Source organism: Dasypus novemcinctus, chromosome 5 (assembly GCF_030445035.2).
Source record: "Dasypus novemcinctus isolate mDasNov1 chromosome 5, mDasNov1.1.hap2, whole genome shotgun sequence".
NCBI lineage: Eukaryota > Metazoa > Chordata > Mammalia > Cingulata > Dasypodidae > Dasypus > Dasypus novemcinctus.
The window spans coordinates 15,025,882-15,042,169 of record NC_080677.1 but is presented as its reverse complement, the minus strand read 5'-3'; the positions used below and the strand labels follow the sequence as shown (position 1 = coordinate 15,042,169).

Below are 16,288 nucleotides of genomic sequence, written 5' to 3'. Positions count from 1 at the left end.
TACACAAGCAAGGAATTGGGGGACTCTTCCCAAAACCAGTTCAAAGTGAGAATGGGATCTAGGGTTTTTATAGACAAAGGAGCAGGTTAGGGAAGAAGAAAAGCAAGTGATGCCAGGGGTCTTGTGAGAAGGGTATATGCGATTTCTAAGTACTCTGTTGTCTCAAGCATGCTCAACTGTCATTGGTTTCAGCAGCTAATAAACCACAGTTTAGCAAGGTTCTCATGACTCCTTTCTCAGCCAGCTGCTCAAGGATATCAAACTTCTTGTCTCTGAGAAAAGCTACAGTTTTACACCATTCTATCTGGTTTTGCTTTGAGACATTATCTTTTTCCTGTAAGCAAAACTGAGAAGGTCTGGTTAATATCCTTCAGGGAACTAAGTACAAAGAGTAAACTTCTAAAATTAGATTAATAAAAAACCAGCTCAATTAGTGTATCAGAATTTTCAGAGCTGCTTAAGTGAGGAAATTTTTAGTAAGCACATTTTCCAGCTATCAGATTCAGGTCATGGTTGACTTTAGGAAAAGTATCACCTCCCAGTGCTTAAGCTCATCAAAGTGGTTGCAGATATTGAACATGGACACATAAAAGAATTGTCACTTGGGTGTGGCTAACCTTCAAGAAGACCAGAGGAGTATTATACAAATAATATACGTTATCCTATATACTATTTAATGTGTTACTTATACACAGGACACATACAGAATATTCAAAAGGTTGGGAAATGGAATGAATTTATTTTTAAACCGTATGTTAGTTACATTTTCAGGTAATAAGCTTAATATACTTTTCTCCATCCACTGAACCCCTATCCCCATTTTAAACAGTGGGTCCAATTGTGAATCCTGAACTGCCAAATCCTTGCCCCTAGAGAGTATCCCAAATGTCTGGAAACACAGGGAAAATAGTGTTTGTGTGTGTGTGTGTGTGTGTGTGTGTGCATGTGCATCCATGTGGATATGTGTGCTCTTTCTTGCTCCTAAAGGGATTTCAAGCTACTTATAGCATCCAAGAGTGTGGACTTATAGCCAATGAAGAGTGCACATCAGGACCAGATGGCAGGTGCACGTATTTCAGGGACCGGGAAGAGGGTTAGTCTCTATGCATTCAAGCAGCCCTTGCTGAAAGCGTAGCATTGCCAGTTATAGCATTCATTGTTTCCAAGGGATGAAAACTGGCAGGAGAAATACAACTGTTGGTGATGCTAAGATCAGGCAGATATTTCTCCCAAAGCAAAGAGGTAATACATTGAAAATGAGCTCTGCCTAATAGATTGAAAAAGGCTGTTTTAGTTTTCTATTGTTGCATAACAAATTACTGCAAAACTGGCCACCTAAACCAACCTTTACTAGTTCACAATTCTGTCGGTCAGAATTCTAGCACACCCTACCTGTTTCTTTCTGCTCAAGGTTCCACAAGGAAAATACCTGAAATTAAGTTGCTGGCTAGGCCAAGTTCTCATCTGGAAGTTCTGGGGACAAATCTGCTTTCAACCTCAGGCCTCTTTTGGCAGAATTCAGTTCCTTGTGGTTGTAGGACTGAGGTCCCAATTTCCGTCCTGGCTCTTGGCCAGGGGCCACTCTCAGCTCCCATAGACCGCCCACATTCCTTGCCACTTGGCCCCTTCCATCTTCAAGTTAATAATGGCACATAAATCCCAACTCATCCCAGCTTCTCATTACCCACATTTTGTAGAAACCTATTGTCGGAGATGGACCTAACCTTGAAGAATCAGCACCACCCTGGCTCAAACAGCTTTCTTCTCCAGTGAGTTGCCCTTGCCTTTGCCATAAGTCCAGCCTGATCCCAAAATAATCAAAACTCCCTATATGTTTCTCCTATCTTCTAATGAATCCAGAAATTCTGTCCACCCCCACATCCCCACTGCAGCCCTGTTTATCACCAGTGCCAGATGGTAGTAACCCATGATCCCTCATCATCAGTCTCATTGGCTCCAAGACTAGCTCCAAGGTAAGGAAGGCACATTCAGCATCTCTCCCATCTGTGTTTCTACCAAAGGCTGTAGAAGTGAATGTAAACTCTCCGTGCTGTTTCTCTTATTATATTTTTTAATTTCATTAAGGCCAGGTTTTGTTTTCAAAACAGCAGTTTGACATAAACTTGTTAGAAAACTGGAGATGGAAAAATCTGGATAAGACTATAAGCACATTAAATCCAGATGAGTGTGGCACACTAGATAATGCTTTATGTGTGTGTGTATGTGTTTATAATAGACTTTGGTTGTCTAGAAACATGATCTAGACATAATAAAAGCCCTGAGGCAGCTTCTAGTACTACCGTTCGGTCACATCTTTTCCTCATGGCCATTTTTCCTTATAATTAAGCCATCAGTCCTCATTTTCTCTCTTGGCCTCTCCCCCTAGGCTACCCTACCCCTCCCCTAACCCATCTCCCCTCTTGGCTGGCTCTGAGTGGAGCAAGGTGGTGGAGGCTGACTCACCACTCTGTCTTTCCTAGCTTGTTCTGAGTCTTGTAGAATGGAGGTACTTCTTTGTGATAGCTAGTCATCAGAACTACTACAGATCTTAGTTTCTTTCTGGTTAAAGCATCTCTGTTTCCTCAATTTGAAGGAGAACATAAATTTTAAATCATTTTTAAATAGAACCTTTCTGTTTTGCTTCTGCTTATATATTTGTCTCATTCTGCACCCCAATTAGAATAGCAGGGTTATCTTCAGATTGTTCACAGACTTGTAGACATGCAGAAAACATTAATAGCAGCAAGCTATTTAAGTAGAAAGATTTTTTTAAATGCATATAAATATACTGTGCTGATCTTTCATAGGCATTAGAGACAGATTATTGCTTTTTGTTGGTTTTGAGGGTATAGTATGCTAACAGCTCTTCTGGAGTTGGGCCAAATTATTGAATGAGTGGAAATTTATTTCCCTTCCTCAATGAATTGAGGGTTCTGGGGTATGGCAGGTGTGTCTGGTGGGACCAGCTACAGGGCCTCAGACAGATGTTTCAAGTGCCTCACTTGTAAAATATGGAACCGGCTATTAAATAATCTGCTAACAATTCTTAGCAATAAAAGGTCAGAGATTAGAAAACAAATAGTGACATAAGTAAACATTGGCCAAATTTGGAGTACTTTATTATGCACCCATCTTTGTGCTAAGTGTTTTACACTCATTATCTCATTCTGTTCTCAGGAAAACTCAGTGGTTAGGTTCTAATCAGATCTCCATTGGACAGAAAAAAGAATGGGAATTAACGATGGATTGTCTTGACCAAGGACTCTCAATGCGATATCATATATCTGCCAATGAGAACATCAATAAATGCCCCCAAACCATCCATCCACTCCAGATTCAGAAAATTCAACCCCCATTCATGAATGTTTAATCTCCTTGCAAAGAAGGAATAAAATGTGGTTATTTTGCTGTATAAAATCTACCTTAAACCAATGGTCAACATCAAATCTTTTGGGTAAATGCCCAAACAAGGATGGCAAGGTTAGAGCTTTCAGGGGCCAGGCTGGTACCACATTTCCCCAAATGGAAGTTGCCATGGGTTTTAAGGCAGATCATTGGTATTTGAACCACCAATCTGGAAAAAGTTTTCTAAGTATAATTGCAAGACGCCTTTCATCATTAGCCACATTTAGATTTCAGTGTTGTTAAAATGAGACATACGGGGGTCTTAGAATTGGTGAAACACGGTCATGGAGAGGCCTGCGAAGGGAAGCTACTCCCAAAAAAAAAAATTCTGCTGCTTTGCTCCAGCTGCTTTTTGCTGGATATTCTGGTTTTTTATAAGAAGTCTGAAATCCACGTTTTAAGTAAATCTCCTATTGCTTTGTTTTTGCTTTGGTTTTGTTTTTAATTGTTGGCAACTACTTTTTAAAAATTCATGGAAAAAATTGGAGCCAAAGAAAGCATATCAGTAGGTCATGCACCCTGCAGGTCACTGTGTCCCAGACAGTTCCTTGAAGCAGGTGAGAATGATAGGCCAACTGAGAGTGGGTTGAGGACATCTTCATGGACGAAGGGGTCAGCGGGCAGGATAATGGTAGCTCAGGAGCCCAGGCTACCTGGACCAAAGTCACAGCATCAAGGATGAAGACAAGCAAACCTATCCTTTGTTCCCAATGGGAAGTGCCAGCCTGGGCTCTGGGGGCAGAGGCCTTTGTGAACCAAGGGGGGTGACAGAACCTGATCTGGTCCTCAGAGCCAAGCTCAAGACAGTTTTGCTGTTTGGTGGTATTTATTTAGAGACAGTTCCAAGGCATCTCTCCATTACATTTAAGAGAAGTAGAAACTTAAGACCAGTGGTTCTCAAACTGTCCTCCCCAGACCAGAAGCTGGGGCATCTAGAAACATGTTGGACATGCACATTCTTAGACCCTGCCCAGACCTACTGATTCAGAAATTCAGGGGTAGAGCACAGCAATGTGTGTTTTAACAAGTCCACCAGGTGATTCTGATGCCCACGAACATTGGAGAACCACTGGGCCAGAGCAAACAATAACTCAGTTTAGGATTAGGTGAAGTTTGTCATGTCCCCACTTTGGAAACAGTCTGTACAAGAAGCTATGCTTAAAAACATAGTTATAATCATCTGGGAAAATGCAATATTTTCTTGCATCTAGCTAGCATTCTCATTAGCACAGCGCTCCTTACACATTCTCAACACCTTCCTTAATAAGTCAAACATCGAACCTCTAAGCAAAGTTGGTGCTATGTTAGTGCTAAAGGTCAAACAAAAGAATATGGGGTTTGGTTTTGTGAGATATGAATATGAGTAAGCATTTTTTTCCCTTCATTTTTTTCATTAAAAAGGAGACCTTGGCTATGCCATTTAACTAATCTGTGTTCATCTGTGTATCTTTCGGAATATCTGTAAACTAGAGGAACAACTGAGTTAGCAGTTAGAATTAGATAAGCTAAAAGTACCTGGACAGAACCTTTTTAGGAGTAATGCTTTCATAAACTATTGAGCTGCCCTTTTCTGTTATTTTATTTTTTGAATTTGAAATAAAGTTATTTTTTAAAAAAGAGCTAACAGCCTGTTCCCCTTCCCTCACTGATGCTAGTACAACCCAGCCAGGGTCCAGAGTCTTTGTGGTACTTACTTCCTTCATTGCCAGGAAGGCAAGGTACCTACCTGCTTTCCAATTTCAGGGCTCTTCTGCAGTCACCATGGGGAAAGAGAGAGGGTTGGAAACAGTGAGGAGTTTCCCCTCTAATGTGTTAATTAGGGATGATTTTCTTTACTCTTACTGCTTCTGGCTACCCAGGATTGCAGGTATTAGCACCAGGAGTAAATTGGCTTTGGGTAAAAGGACTGCTGCAAAAGAGAGCCCAGCAGCCAGGCTGGTTCTGAAGAAATGGTCCCAGGGGTTAGTAGAATCTATGAGGTTCCTGACTCATGTCTTCTTTGAGTCATATGGAGCAGAGACTGACTCCTGGCCTCACCACTTGCCAGCTGGGCGAATTGGAGTAAGTCACCGAACTGTTCTGAGCTCACCTTTCACATCTGTAAACTGGATGTGCAGGGAAAAGGTGAATAATACCCACTTTGTAAACAGTTCCACAAAATAGCATGTACAGAAGCACTGGTGCTGTGCTTGGCACATCATCACCATGCATCCATGGTACTGATCTTTGTGCCCCTTTGATGAGCCGTCTTCTGAGTCCTCCCTCACAGGTGTCCCTGAGTTGGGGAAATTGTCTTGGGATGCAGGTGTCTGTCCAAGTTTTATGTTTCATTTTTTAGGTCCCCAAAGATGGCTTTACCTTTTCAGCTAATGTATTTTTGTGCAGAGAACTTGGGGTGAGCTACCTTATACCTCATAGTCATATTATGAGCCTCCAGTGGGGGGGAAGGGCTCTGTGAACATGTTTGAGGTGTGTTCTTTGTTTATGTTAGCTTGCTTTAGCATTTCAGAGATCTGGGGGTCAAAATGGAACTTGGGCCTCAGATTGGTTTGATTTTCATTTGCTTTTTAAGGGGCCTTTGAAGCGTACTAGATTATTTAATAGACTCTGTCATAGAGGTAAAAAGATAATAAACCTGAAGGAAACCAATGGTCTGATCTAAAGAGGGGCCCATAATCCCCTGCTTCGGGCTGCTGAAAAAAACAAATCATATGCCTCGGCTTGGGGTATCTTATTATTTATAACGCAGTTCTACTTTGTACCTGATTTTTAGATTTGCAAGATCAATCATGGAGCCTGCACTTTTCATGTATAAGCAAGGCAGAGTGATCTGGGTCAGGTGAATACTGTGTATGAAAGGCTCAGTGAAGTCATTAATTTCAATGCCTGGCATTACTGTTGATTCAGTTACTCTGCAACTTAATACAGTTGTCAGCATTTTTAGAGGAAAGAAGCCATTCTGTTATTATTTGAAAAAAATTATGAGTCCGTCAATGGAGTCATCACATCAGGATTGATCATAACATGACAGCCTGCCTGTTTGAAGTGCCTCAGGTGCCACTGGGGAGCTTCTCCTGCCTTTTCCCAGAGAAGGTAAACTGAGGTCTCGGCTATTTGGGAAAGCAGCTCAGAGTGGCCTTACACATGCAAATGAGTTCTTTGAATTCTCTTGTTTTACCTTGAAATTTCATGCACATTTTTAATTCAAAGTCTCTTTGTTTCTTAAAGTTTATGACAGAAGCATATATATAACATAAAATTTGCCATTTTAATCATTTCAAGTGTATATTCAGTGTCATTATTATATTCACAATGTTGTGCTATCATCATCCATTACCAAAATTTTCCCATTTTCCCTGAACAGAAACTTTGTACCCATTAAGTAATAAATCACCATTTTCCCCTGCTCCCCAGCCCTTGGATAACCTGAAATCTACTTTCTTTTCTATGAATTTACGTATTCTAGTTTTTCGTGCAAGTGAGGTCATACTGTTTCGTCCTTTTGTATCTGACTGATTTCTATTCATCATGATGTCTTGTTGTCCCATGTATCAGGACTTTGTTTTTTTGTGAATGAATAATATTCCAGTGTATGTGTCTACCACATTTTGTTTCTCTATTCATCTGTTGATGGACATTAGGTTGTTTCTTCCTTTTGGCAGTTGTGAATAAGACTGCATTGATGGATTGAAGTGGGCTTATTGGTATTCTACTATAGAACTGTTGTGACACTAGCAATGGAAGAAATTGTATCATTGATGTGGAGACAGTGGCCACAAGAGTTGCTGAGAGCAGGGAGAGAAAGGAAGAGGTGTGATATGAGAAACTTTCAGGACGTGGAGTTGTCCTAAATGATATTGCAGGGACAGATGGAGGATATTGTTTATCCTGCCATAACGCACTGATTGGACTGGGGGAGAGCGTGAACTACAGTGTCAGCTATGATCCGTGTGGTGTGGCAGTGCTCCAGGGTGTATTCACCAAATGCAATGAATATGCCACACTGACGAAAGGGGATGTTGATGTGGGAGGAGGGTGGGGATTGGGATATATGGGAACCTCTTATGTTTTTTAATGTAACATTTTTTTGTGTGATCTATTTATCTTTAAAAAAAAAAAAAGGCAATGAAAATAAAAAAGACAGCAGTGAGCATTGTTGCACAAGTATCTGTTCGAATTCCTGTTTTCAATTCATTGAATTGAAAGGAGTGGAATTGCCAGGTCATATGATAAATCTATGTTTATCTTCATGTTTGCTTTTAAAATCAAAGGGACCAATCCCCCAGCCCCTGGCCACACCACCGTTTATCCTGCCTACCCCTGGAATGAGAGTGTGCCTGATGTTCTGGGAGACTAGAAGACAGAATATATAGGTCACCATACATTATATGGCCATGCGGCTGGAATGCTGTTGTGTATTTTTAGCAAATAGCCTCAACCTTCATGAGGTGATACTGTGTAAAGGAAGGGTAGAGTTTGAATAACATGGAAGAGAGCAAAGTGAGGAAGGAGCCTTTTCAACTGAGCCATGAATTTCCATACTGCTGAAACAGAAGTTTCCTTACAAGAGAAAAGAGAGCTGATCACTTTTTTCCCTTTCTTTCTTTTTTTTTTTTCCTGCCAAAATGCATCTTTGGTGTGTGCAGCAGTGACTTGAATCTATCCTTATAACTTTTCAAAATGCATGTGCATTGAAAAACTGAGAACGGAGAGAGAACCAAAGCCTTTGGATCAACTCCAAGAGCCTTCTCAACACCCTCCAGAGTCTTCTGCACTCACGAACCCATTGGGCTTTGAATCTATTGAGCCATTTACCTAGTAGGTTTTTTGTGCAAACGTGTGCAAAACATAGTGAAACTGCCAGAGATGCACGTGGGAAGGTGCATCACCCCATCGCTGAGCAGTTAGAATGACGATCAGGCATCAGACAAGCTGCATAGCAAGGGGGACAGGTAAACCTGAGAAGACAAGCCTGCCCCCTCCGCTGCACCCCCACCCCATCTCAGGTGGATGTAGGATGGAACTCTTTTGGTCTTAACCATCTTTTTCATAGTCAAGAAAATATAGAGGGTCTGTCTGTGAGTGTGGCAGGTTTCTGGATCCGTCTTGGCAACATTTTGACAAAAAGTCAAGATATAAAGCCTTCCCCATAAGGGAGAAACATTTTTATGTCCTTGTAAATGTTTATCACAGCTGCTGGTACCTTCACTTTCTTATAATCAGTCTGGTGCTTAGATAACTCTGTAAATATTTTTAATAAAAAGCCATGAATTTAGGTAGAATTGTATAGAGTTTTTAATGAAGTGTGTCTCCCCTCTAAGCTCAGGAACTCGGGAAAATATACATTTTTTGGTCTACTGGCCCATTTTTATGCAATAGAGATGAAGTACCTTCTTGGTAAATACTCTAAAGAGCCAGCTAAGGAATATCAAAATATGAAGAGCCAAAATATGTATGCTTAAAGCAGGAGGAAACAAATGCACTCTCCTTGGCTACCATTGCATGTTTATACTTATTTTAGTGTTGTATGAAATGTACAGTTGAATCTTGCACCTTTTTCAAAAGATAAATTAGAACATACCCCATCTAGACTTAAAATTATACATGGCTCTATTAAAATTATAGTTTGAACTTATATTCAAAGAACTCATATTCAAACTAGATGCTAACCTATTTAAACAGGATTATGAACGAGAGACCAGCGGTTGATTGTAATTGTCCAGATTAGGAGAGTGCAGCACCATAAGGGCTCTGTAGTCGCCTGCAGAAGTTCTCCTGACAGTCTGTCTGCTCAGGCATAGTTTTGAAAGGGAGGACAAGTCCACAACATTAAGAATTTTGAAGTCCTGATTATGCCCTTGAGGACCGGCCATTTCAGGTTTAGGAAGTGGTCCACGCTGAGGGTGAGTGCCTGGGGGGGTGTTGATTTGCATTTCTCTGTGTCAACCAGTGGATGTTCAGAGCAGACACAAATGAGGAAGGAGCGGGCGCCTCAGGACCACCAACCATGGGGCATCCTTGCCGCCCAGCCCCAGACCCTGTCTTACTTTGATTCTTTGTGGTCAAATGACACCTAGAGAGATAGAGACCTGTCCATGAGTTTCACAGCCTCTTATTTCATTGATGCTAAGCCCTATTCCAGAGGCCACCTGCGTTGGTTCCCTCTGCTGAGCACCCCAGCAACCCTGAGATGGCCCCATGCGCTTGGCCCTAAGGGCATACATGCAAGATTTGCCCACAAGCCACAGCCAAGTCCACGGGGCCACCAGGGGGCACTTGCTTAAAAGCAAGGAGCTGTTGTAAATAATCACCTTTTTATTCCCCTGGGGCTGAAGCTGAGTGTCCTGTGATGTGCAGTCATACTCCCAGTCTTCTAAGTGGTAGGTTTATGGTAGCGCCCATTCACAACTCTTACAGATTTAAGAATACTCAGAGGCTCAAGAAGAGAGAACAGGCCCATCCAGTTTACAAAGAGACTTTGAGCAAGAAATCCTGAGTTTCCACTTTTTCTTTCTTCAGTACAGATTATCTTTTAAACGGTGGACACAGTGTATGGATTTGTTTAACAGTCAGATTTTTAACATTTTTTTTCTGCAATTATGCAGTGCACATAAATGTAACTAGGAAGTTTTTCTGCCTTTAAATAAATGCTCAGAGTCGTTTCTAAGTATAATATTCCTAGAAGAGAATGAAGCAAGGATTCCACCTCTTTTGATCAATCTGTTAACAGATACATTGAGCAATGATAGAATATAAAACATTTTAGCAACCTGCTGTACAAATACACACTAGACTACAGATAACCCGTATAACAATTGTGTTCTGAAATTTCCCGGGAAGGCAATTGAATCAGACCTCAGAATAGCTTCTTCACGCCTTGTTTAGGAGCCTCCCTAATAAACAGTCTTCTGGAAATCCACAGTTAATAATACAGATCACAAGAAGTGGAGACACAACGGCTTACCTCTATACTTTGCTAATTGGAAACACTGTAATTACAACAGTAAACATCTATTGACCTATCATTCTACTGCCTTAGGCCCTGTTTAATAAATACTTGCTTGTTGGAAATTTGAATGTGAAATGGCGTTGTTTACATACATAGTTACAAAGGGCTGATAATATTACAGTAATTGTCCATTTCCCATTTCTCTGAAAACTACCGTGCCACCCACTCTGGCAGATCCTGTATTACTGGAAAAGACATTAGCTGCTAGAAGTTTGTTTTAATTAATAGTGGCCTAATGAAATCACATCACTCCTGTCTGTTGACTGCAGCTAGAGGAAAAACTGATCAAGCACGTCTGTGTTAGAGTGTGAGCATCAATTTCAACACTTGCTTTGCTTGTCTCTGTTTTCCTTCTTCTTACAGATTTTTAAAAGCGCTGGCACTGAGGAGACTGTCCAAGGGCAAGGGAGCCGGAGGCTGATCAGCTTTACTCTCTCAGGTATGTTTTGCTCACCTGGAGACCTGGTGGATAGAATAAGAATATCGGCCAAGAGTCAGGAGACCTGGCTTCAGATTCCAGCTTTGGCTCTAACTGACCCTGACCACACAAGTTACTTGACCTCACTGTGCCTCGGTTTCTCCATCTGTAAAGAAAAAAAATTACACACACATACAAATCTCCTTGACCTCATAAGAACATTGGAAGGATTCAGAAGTGAGAGATGTGAAAGCACTTTGAGGTGATGGAAAGATTGGTGCTGGACTACTGCTTTCCCTCCATTGCCAGGTAGGGGTAATTAAGAGTTTATAATGTGGGAGCCAGGGAAGCCTGGGGACAGAGCAGCTATGGAACCCTTTGTCTAAATACAATTTCACATGACCCAAATTTGTAAAACAGACAACAACTGATCTGCTCAGAAAAGGACTTTCGTGGGAAATCCAGTGGAATCCAAATAAAGTCTGTAATTCAGTCAATGGTGTGTCTGTGTTAATTTTATTTTATCATGCCCCTCCCCCCCTTTGTGGCTTTTTGCATGCTGTCTGCTCTCTGTGTCCATTCGCTGTGCGCGTTTCTGTGTTTTTGCTTGTCTCCCTTTCTTGTTGCATCACCTTGCTGAGTCAGCTCTCTGCAGCGCCCACGGGCTGGGCAGCACTCTGCAGTGTGCAGGCGAGCCTGCCTTCACAGGGAGGCCCCAGGACGTGAACCCAGGGCCTCCTGTATGGTAGATGGGAGCCTAGCTGATTGAGCCACAGCCGCTTCCATCTGTGTTATTTTTTTAATTTTGATGAATGTGACATGGTCCTGTAAGATGTGAACATTGGAGCAAGCTGGGTGAAGGGTATGTGGGAAATCTCTGTACTATCTTTGCAATTCTTCTGTAAATCTAAAATTATCCCAAAATTAAAAGTTTAAAAGAGAAACTAAGCTGCTCTGGCTGACATGATATGCCAAGCCCACCCTATATAGTCTTTGAGGGGATACAATGGCATGAAACCCTAAGAATTTAAGAGTGCAGTTTGAAAACTGCTCCATTAGCTTGTGTCACACCAAAAAATGCTGGAGGGCATGAATGCCAGAGATGGCAGGGTTGAACTCCATGAGCCTCCTCTGGAGACAGACCCGCAACTGTTTATTTTCAAGTCTATGTGAGCACCAGCTAGGGAAATGTGTGTCTAAATATCTGTTGGCAACATTAGCATGTGTCTGTATAAGTTAATGAGGGAAAAAAGGAAAAAGACAGATGTTCAATCATTTGGTCTTACTGGAGCTGAAAACTTACAACCCCTTATTTGCCATTCTCATATTCCTCTTAAAATTCTTAAGGAAAAACAAAACAAAACAGTGTAAACCAGGAATACTACACAACTATCTACCAGAAACAGAGGAATTTTCACTAACCAAAGCTCAAGTGAAGTCTTGAAGCAGAAGAGTGATGCCAAGCAGAAGTGGGGAAGAAGGAAAAAAAATCTCTATTCATTGGTCTTCATTTTGCCTCCACCATGCAGATATGAAATCACAGACTCACCGAAAGAAAAGAATCCCCATCTCACTCCATGAAAGTATAATTTATAAGGTGATGGGAATAAATTTATCTCCTGATATATTACTTTTCTTCCACTTATTAAAAAACTACAATTCTCAACAATGAAACATGACTGGGACTGAAAGGGTAGCAGCTAAACGAGCACACCTGGAATGGCCATGGAAGTATAATACTCAGTATCTGAATATATATACGTGAACTGGAATCACTATGTCAGCCTAGTAAAATAAGTAAATACTTCTTGAGACTATCAGAATAAATGCCATGCCTCAAAGAGAGATAGGATAAAAAAGATCAACAAATCTAAAACTAAACAAAAACACACTAAGTATCAAAAAGTTGGCTGGATGCAGGTCACATCAGTCACCTCTGAGTGTGAAAGCAAGGCTGTGGATTTAAACTGTAACCAGCTAGACAACCAAAATAACCATAGATGGACAAACACCAAGACTACAAGGCCAATTCATGAATAAATAACAGAAATTTTTACTTGAAGAATGTGTGGAGGAAAGATTCTACCCTATAAAAAAATTTGAAGAAGATCGCATTCAGGAGAAAAAAAGCATATTCTGTTGACAAATATGTTCTAAAGAGAAGTAAAGTTTCTCATGCATCTGCTTGTACTCTCAATAAAAATACAAGACAGCATGGAACCTATTAAATAAGAGATGAAAGGTAAGAAAAGATGATGTTATTCTCTGGAGCTAGAACAATAAAAGCCTAGATATTTAAGTACATTCATTTCCCATTGCTGCTGTAACAAACTGCCATAAGCTTAGTGGCTTAAGACAACACAAATGTATGATCTTACAGTCCTGGAGGTTAGAAGTCCAAATTTAGTCTTATAAGACTAAAATCAAGGTGTCAGCAGGGCTGGTTCCTTCTGGAGACTCCAGGGGACAATCTGTTCCTTGCCTTTTCCAGTTTCTAGAGGTTGTAGCAGTCCTTGGCTCCTGGCCACATCACATCAAACTCTGCTTCTCACATGGCCTTCTCCTCACTTTGCCCCTCCTGCCTTCATTTTATGAGAACCCTTGTGATGGGAAGTGGATGTGGCTCAAGTGATTGGGCTTCCGCATTCCCAGTGCCTCCTAGAAAAGGCTAGCTGGCGCAGCTGGCAGGTGCAGTGAGCTGACAGAACAAGATGATGCAACAAAAGAGACACAAAGAGGGTAGACAATGAGAGACATAACAAAGCAGGATACTGAGGTGGCTCAGGTGATTGAGCTCCTCTCATCCACATGGGAGATTCCAGGTTCGGTTTCCATTGCCTCCTAAAGAGATGACAAGCAGACACAGAGAGCAGACAGCAAATAGACACAGAGAGCAGACAGCGACTACAAACGATAGGGCAGGGGGAGATAAGAAAATAAAATAAATCTTTAAAAAAAGAACCCTTGTGATGACATTGGGCCCATGTGGGGTCTCCTCATCTCAAGATGTTTAATTTAATAATACCTGCTGAGTCTATTTTACCATGTAAGATAACACATTCACAAATTCTGGGAATTAGCATGTGGAGATCTATGGAGGGCCATTCTTCAGTCTTCCACAGGAGAGATTCAAAATAAATGCTATCTCAGAATTAAAGCTTAGCTTTAGAAAACAATAAAGGGCACAATCACCACTACAGAATATCAGTGATAAGGCAGACTGACGTGAAAGGTCCTGCCAGAATCCACAGATAAAGAGCAGAACAGAAAATGGTAAGGGGGAAAAAAGGATGAACAACACATTCACAGCCAACACATAGATAGCCTGGTGTTTTTTATGACAAGGCTAGCACAAACAGAATAGAAACAATCATGGAAGAAAAATTTCCTGAGCTGAAAATAACTGTGAGACTTCTCATTACAGAAGACCATCAGGTACTAAGAAAAGATGTAAGAAAAGAGACCTAGATAAATCCCAGTACTTATTTCTAATTTCCACCTAGATAACACCTAGATAAATTCCAGTACTTATTTCTAATTTCCAAATATAGCCCATAGTAGACCTCTAGGATTTTAAAAAGCACGCTACTTACAAAAGAATAAACCTCATACTAATCTCAGACTTGTCTTCTGTGGTAGGGAATACCAAAACAATGAAGAAAAATCTACAGAGCTTTGAGGGTAGCATGATTTAACCTAAGATTTTTTTACCTACCAGATTGTCATTTGTCTGGTTTGTAAGGGCTCAAAGAACACCAGCCTCGCGCCTTACCTGAAAGTAATATATGAACATTTATTCTAGCATTCAAAGAGTTAAAGCCAAGAAAACTCAAGAATTAGAGATAGTGCTTACAATGATTTTCTTTAATGTGCTACAATTGAACTTTTTAAATAAGAATTTCTAATTTTAAGCAAAAAAAAGAGAAAGATATTGTTATATAAGAAAACTGATTTTCTTTTTAGATTTTAAAATGAAAAATAGCCAGAAAAGTTGATTATGGAATTGCTTTCTCTAGAAAGTTTCAAGAATAGGGTACACAATATCAAGGTAAGATAGTGTAGGCAAATGCTTCACTTCGCAAATCTATTTATGTTTTATGTTTATACTGTCTTGAAGGTAATGAATTTTCTGTAGCTACTACCCTTTTAATTTTCAATGAGGTATACTTTTAGCATTCTAATGTAAAAAAAAATTAATCAGGCTGATAAAGATTTCTTCACAAATATATTAGAGACAACTTAAATTTTCAAAATTAAGGACTGATTAAATAAATTACAGAGAGCCAAATGATGAAATATTATTTACTCTTAAGAGTTAGGTGTGCAAAATACTGTAAAAGGCATGGGAAAATTCTTATGATACAATGCTAGGGGAAAGAAAAAATGTAGAATGCAATGCTGTTAATAGAGCATGATCTCAGCTATGCAAAGAAATATACTGGGAGGAACTATGTAAAAAAATTAGCAATGGTTGCCATTAGGAGAGTACAAATTGAAATAATCTTAAAATTCTGCTTTTTCTTCTATATTTAAAAATGTCGGTGAGCAGATGTAGCTCAAGTGGTTGGGCACCTGCTTCTTATATATATGAGGTCCTGGGTCTAATCCCTGATACGTCCTAAAAAAAAAAGCTATAAGTGTATATGATAATGTATATCATCAGAAGTAAAACTTATCATAAAGAGAAAAATTGGAAAAGTTTTCTCCCATAGTGTATCATTTACTTTTTGAAAGTCATAAAACTCTGTAGGTTCTTATAAATATCTACCCAACAATGTCATAGTTGAAGAAACTGAGACCTGTAAGCATTGCGTTCACCTACTCAGTGTTCCCAAGTTCAATAGTGAGTGATCCAGAGCTATAATCTATGGAAGACTAATTTCTTGTCCAGGGCACTTTTTATTAAACTCACTGCAAAAGTTTTCAAATCTATTTATTCTATGAAACAAATATTTTAGAAACTCTCCAGATTGAACCTAAATGTATAAGTTCTTATAAAAGAAAACCAAGTTCCCAGAGAGTAGCCAAGGCACAGCCTTATAAGCAGGCCTTTCTAAGGAGAGTGGTCTCCCGGGGCTATGTGAGCTCTTTTCTGTACTCACTCCTGTGGGTGTAACCTGATTTTGCAAATTTCCATTATGCCTGTACTCTCTACCCTTAAATCCCCTCACGACTCTATTGTAATGCAAGAGAGTAACAATAATTTCATTATGGAGACAACCTTGAATCACCTTAAAATAACTTTTAAGTAAATTCACATGTAAACTTCTGTATTTTTGCCTCAATAACAAATTAAAACGTCTCACAGCTTCTACCATAGTTGAGAATTGCTGCTTCAATATCTTTCCCTTAGTTTCTTTCACTTATTATAAAAGAGAATCATGGTTTGTTTTTGCTTTTTTTTTTTTTGGAAAATACCTCAATAACAGAAAAGTTCTTAAAATTATATTTCTTGA

At 40.0% G+C, this 16,288-nt stretch overlaps 1 protein-coding gene across 5 annotated transcripts in view; it reads left to right on the top strand.

The window, feature by feature from the left end:
• Positions 1 to 16,288, top strand: part of HECW1 (HECT, C2 and WW domain containing E3 ubiquitin protein ligase 1) — a 442,767-nt gene that overhangs the window by 270,211 nt on the left and 156,268 nt on the right. For all 5 annotated transcript variants that reach the window (XM_071215076.1, XM_071215075.1, XM_058296745.2 and 2 more), the window contains one exon: positions 10,778 to 10,853. In XM_071215076.1, coding sequence (XP_071071177.1) covers positions 10,778 to 10,853 — 76 coding nt within the window. The remainder of the gene's footprint in view (positions 1 to 10,777; positions 10,854 to 16,288) is intronic.